This window comes from Mandrillus leucophaeus, unplaced genomic scaffold, assembly GCF_000951045.1.
Source record: "Mandrillus leucophaeus isolate KB7577 unplaced genomic scaffold, Mleu.le_1.0 Scaffold11, whole genome shotgun sequence".
In the NCBI taxonomy this organism is placed as follows: Eukaryota; Metazoa; Chordata; class Mammalia; order Primates; family Cercopithecidae; genus Mandrillus; species Mandrillus leucophaeus.
This window is the reverse complement of record NW_012099209.1, coordinates 981,684-986,965: the sequence shown is the minus strand read 5'-3', so window position 1 is coordinate 986,965 and position 5,282 is coordinate 981,684. Positions and strand designations below refer to the sequence as shown.

Below are 5,282 nucleotides of genomic sequence, written 5' to 3'. Positions count from 1 at the left end.
TAGCCAGGATGGTCTCGATCTCCTGACCTCGTGATCCGCCCGTCTCGGCCTCCCAAAGTGCTGGGATTACCGGCTTGAGCCACCACGCCCGGCCAGCTTTTTTTTTTTTTCCCGAGATGGAGTCTTCCTCCGTCACCCAGGCTGGAGTGCAGTGGTGTGATCTCGGCTCACTGCAACCTCCACCTCCCGAGTTCAAGCGATTCTCCTGCCTCAGCCTTCCGAGTGGCTGGGATTATAGGTGTGTGCAATCATGCCCAACTAATTTTTGTATTTTTAGTAGAGATGGGGTTTCACCATGTTGGCCTGGCTGGTCTCCAACTCCTGACCTCAAGTGATCCATCCGTCTCGGCCTCTCAAACTGCTGGGATTACAGGCGTGAGCCACCACGCCTGGCTGCCTCATGCAGTTTCTACTGAGCAAATGCCTTCGCGAACGTGCTTTGTAAATATGATTGGTTTAGGAGGCCACAATGCTGCGAGGCCCTGGCAGGGACCCCGGGCATCCTCTGGTGGCCTGAGTTTCCCCCAAGCCCCATACTTACTTAGAGTCGACCTGAGAGCCCGGGGACAGCCCTGCGTCTGGGATGGAGGATGCGTCACCTGGCTTCTTCTTCTGGACAGCCGGCTTCTTCATGCTTCGCTCTCCGTCCGCGGTTTCTGTTGCAGGCTGCAAGATGGTGCGGGGAGGGCTGCTAAGGAAAGGCTGGCAGGCCTGTACTAGATGGTGAAGCCCCTGCAGGCATTTACACTCCATCCACCCACCTCACTTCCCGCTTTTTTTTTTTTTTTCTTTGAGACAGAGTCTCACTCTGTTGCCCAGGCTGGAGTGCAGTGGCTTGGTCTCAGCTCACTACAACCTCCACTCTGCCATCGGGTTCAAGCGATTCTCTTGCCTCAGCCTCCAGAGTAGCTGGGGTTACAGGCACGCGCCACCACACCTGGCTATTTTTTGTATTTTTAGTAGAGATGGGGTTTCACCACGTTGTTGTTACCTGAGCCTTGGCCGGGGATGGGAGGAGCTTGGAGACATCGCTCGTGGAGAAGGAGATGCGCCTCTCCCTGTGAGATCACAGAAACATGGCTTTTACTGACTAGAGCGAGTCAGTGGCATTCTCTTGTCTCAGTGGTTCTTAGGCAGTTGTGACCCTTGGGCAGTTGTGACCCTGCCAGGGGACACTTGGCAATGTCTAGAGAGTTTTGGTTGTCACCACTGAGGTGGGGGGAAAGGAGTGGGTGGGTACTTCTGGCATCTGGTGAGTAGAGGGCAGGGATGCTACTCAATACCCGACAGAGAATGGTCTCCACTCCAGAGTGGTCCGGCCCCAGATGTTGAGTGTGAAGGGTAGGAAACCTTGCCTTAGCCCAAGAGAGCCTGTCTGCCTGCCTATCTATCTATCTATCTATCTATCTATCTATCTATCTATCTATCTATCCATCCATCCATCCATCCTTCTACTCATTATCTATCCATCCATCCATCCATCCTTCTACTAATTGTCTATCTAATCTATCTATCCATCCATCCATCCTTCTACTCATTGTCTATCTATCCATCCGTCCATCCTTCTACTAATTGTCTATCTATCCATCCATCCTTCTACTAATTATCTATCTATCCATCCATCCTTCTACTCATTGTCTCTACCTTCCACCCATCCATCCTCTTTATCTGTCTTCCATCTATCTCTTCATCTATCATCTCTACCTATCTTTATTTTATTTTTATTTTTTTAGATGGAGTTTTGCTCTTGTTTGCTCAGGTTGGAGTGCAATGGCGTGATCTCGGCTCACTGCAACCTCCGCCTCCCAGGTTCAAGTGATTCTCCTGCCTCAGCCTCGCGAGTAGCTGGGATTACAGGCATGCGCCAACACGTCCAGCTAATTTTTGTATTTTTAGTAGAGACGTGGGGTTTTGCCACGTTGGCCAGGCTGGTCTCAAATTCCTGACCTCAGGTGATCCATCCGGCTCGGCCTGGGATTCTAGGTGTGAGCCACCACACCCGGCTCTACTTATCTTCTACCCATCCATTCCTCCATCATCTCTATCTTCCATCCATAATGTCTACCTATCTTCTCTCCATCCCTCCATCCATCAGCTCTCTATCTTCTAGCCATCTACCCATCCTTCTGTCTGTCCATCCATCCATCCATCCATCATCTCTACCTATCTTCCGTCCCTCCATTCATCGTCTCTACCTATCTTCCTTCCATCCATCTATCATTGGCATCTATCTTGCTTCCATCCATAATCTCTACCCATCTTTTTTTTTTTTTTTCAGATGGAGTCTCATCTCCGTCACACAGGTTGGAGTGCAGTGGCTTGATCTCAGCTCACTGCAACCTCCGCTTCCCAGGTTTAAGCGATTCTCCTGTCTCAGCCTCCCGAGTAGCTGGGATTACAGGCATGTGCCACTACGCCCAGCTAATTTTTGTATTTTTAGTAGAGACAGAGTTTCATCATGTTGGCCAGGCTGGTCTCGAACTCCTCTCAAACTCTCGGCCTCCCAAAGTGCTGGGATTACAGGCGTGAGCCATCGCGCCCAGCCTAATCTCTACCCATCTTCTATCCATCCATCATCTGTACCATCCATCCATCTATCTATCCATGCCTCTATCCATCATTACTACCTGTTTTCTATCTATCTATCCCTTCATCCATCATCTGTATCTGTCTTCCATCGCCTCTATCCATTTTCCATCCATCCATCCCTCCATCATCTCTATCTTCCTTCCATCCATCCCTCCATCATCTCTATTATCCATCCATCCATCCATCCACTCACCCACCCATCCACACATCCTTCCCTTTCTCTCTCCCTCACTCCATCCATCATCTATTTATGATACTCCTGGCACGTGGTAAGTGGAGGCCAGGGATGCTGCTCAACATCCTATGATACACAGGACAGCCCCACTGCAGAGAATGATCCGGCCCCCAATACAAGCAGTGGGAGGCTGAGCAGGCCTGCTGCAGGGAAGGCCTGTCTCCTGCCTGACTGCTTTCCTTTGGTCCTGCAGGCCCTCTGGAAGAGGGAGCTGGAGATTCCAAGCCACCGACACTTGGCTTACTAAGGCTCAGGCAGAGCGAGCCCCTGCTCTTTTAACCCCAAGGAGTATAGTTAGTCCTGTTCACCAATTAGAAACCAAGGCCCAAGATTGCTGGGGAGCAGGGACCTTGACCTGAGGAGCCACCTCCCTCAAAGCCAGGACCTTTCTATATGAGCACAGCTCCTTCTGGGGACCCCTCAAGGCTCCGGGTCCCAGCCTGGGCCCTGGCTGGGTGCCTTGTTTTCACTTGGCCTTTAGCATGCCCTGCTTGTCCTCCTCCCTCAGGGCTTCCGCACACCCACTGGGCATGATCACACACGTGTTTCCAGGATGTGTGGTACTGCCCCTGGCCTTGCCCACCTGGCCTGGACCCTGGTGCTCAGACAGAAGAGGGTGTGGGGCTTACTCTGTGGGCGTGAGGGCTGCCCCTGTGGCCCGGTGTCTGTCGCTGAGGTCCAGGGACTGGCTGAGCATGGCACTAGGGCTGGCGGCGGCCACCAGCTTTTTGCCCCGCCACAGCTCCACGGCGCTGGCTAGCCGCTCGGAGTCCAGGTACCGCTGGATCTGTGTGGAGCCTCCGGGGCTGTCGGGCTTTTCCTGAACCCTTGGGCTGCCACAAGGTTTGCTCTTGTCCTCGGGGGTCTCGGGGGTGCTGCCGGGGGCTGGTGGGCTGATCCTGCTGTCCAAGGCCAGGCTGGTCGGCCGCTCCACCTGGCCGGACCTGGGGCTCCCAGCCGGCAGCATCTTCTCGGTTTCTTCAGAGACCTTGCCAACTGCCATGGCCTCGGGTTGCTCTGTGGGCTGCTTTTGGGACGTGTTCTCAGCCTCCGTCTCTACGATTAGAAGGGTTTCATCTTCTCTGCTCTCCTTTTTGTCTTCCAGGAGACTCACCCCTTGCTCCTGGGTGACCATTCTGGAAGGTTCTCTGAGGGCGCTCTCCTCCTTGCAGGACTGAATGTGTTTGTTCTGGAACTTGACGTGCTCCAGCCCTCTTTGCCGACGCGACTCACGCTTCTCCCGGCTGCTGGGGACTTTCTCGTGACTTTCAGCGGCCACGGTTTTCTGGGGCGGGAGAGTCTTCTCTGGGCTTGGGGCCTCCTTCTCAGGTGAGGAGTGCTCTGGCGGGGACCTGTCACTTGGCCACACCTCAGGCTCTGATGCCAGGTGCCTGCCATCCTCTGCCGGCTCTGGCCCCTGCTCAGCTACCTGCTGCCCGCCGGCCGCCTGACCCAGCCCGCCCTCCTCAGCGCCTGCTCTTTCGGCTTCCAGGGCTTCCCTCTCCTTCTCCTCTGCCTTCTGCTTCTCCAAGATCATCCGGCTGAAGCTGGAGTGAGGAAAAAGCAGACAGCTGGTTCAGAAACAAACCTTCCTTCCACCTCCCACTGAGTTCCGATGGGACCCCCAGCCTGTGGGCTGCAGACGGGGCTTCGCCTGTGCCTAGTGGCCCTGAGAGATGTTTCTGGAAAGCAGGAATCTCCTCGATCAGGAAAGGAGGCTGAGGGTGGTGCCCCCTCAGTGTCACAGATACTCCTGCCCTGTGTCTGCCTGGCTGCCTTGTTAGGGGAGAGGACCCTTGTTGGGGCTGTGGTGGGTGGGTTCTGTTAAGAAGCCTCAAACTCGTTTGGGGTCCACTGTGGGCTTTCCCTTGAGTCTTTTTCTAGGAGGCTTTTTGTTTTGTTTTTATTTTTATTTATTTTATTTTATGTTTGAGACAAAGTCTCACTCTGTCATCCAGGCTGGAATGCAGTGGCACCATCTTGGCTCGCTGCGACCTCTGCCTCCTGGGTTCAAGTGATTCTTGTGCCTCGGCCTCCCCAGTAACTGAGATTATAGACATACACCACCACGCCCGGCGAATTTTTGTATTTTTAGTAGAGATGAGGTTTTGCCATGTTGGCCAGGCTGGTCTCAAACTCATGTGATCTGCCTGCCTTGGCCTTCCAAAGTGCTGGCCTTACAGGTGTGAGCCAATACGCCCAACCTGTTTGGTTTCTAGAGACAGTGTCTGACTCTGTCACTCAGGCTGGAGTGCAGTGGTGTGATCATAGCTCACTGCAGCCACCACAGCCCAGACCCAGGTGATCCTCCTGCCTCAGCTTCCTGAATAGCTGGGGCTACAGGTGTGCATCACCACACCTAGCTAACTCTTTAATTTTGTGTAGAGATGGCATCTTGCTATGTTGGCCAGGCTGGTCTCATACTCCTGGGCTCAAGTGATCCTCCCACCTAAGCCTC

General features: G+C 53.8%; 1 protein-coding gene across 1 annotated transcript in view; it reads right to left on the bottom strand.

Annotated features, from left to right (window-relative positions):
• Positions 1-5,282, bottom strand: part of MYO9B (myosin IXB) — a 144,931-nt gene that overhangs the window by 20,730 nt on the left and 118,919 nt on the right. The window contains exons 20-22 of the mRNA XM_011991046.1: positions 3,454-4,371; positions 992-1,058; positions 542-666 (exon numbers count right to left, since the gene is read on the bottom strand). Coding sequence (XP_011846436.1) covers positions 542-666; positions 992-1,058; positions 3,454-4,371 — 1,110 coding nt within the window. The remainder of the gene's footprint in view (positions 1-541; positions 667-991; positions 1,059-3,453; positions 4,372-5,282) is intronic.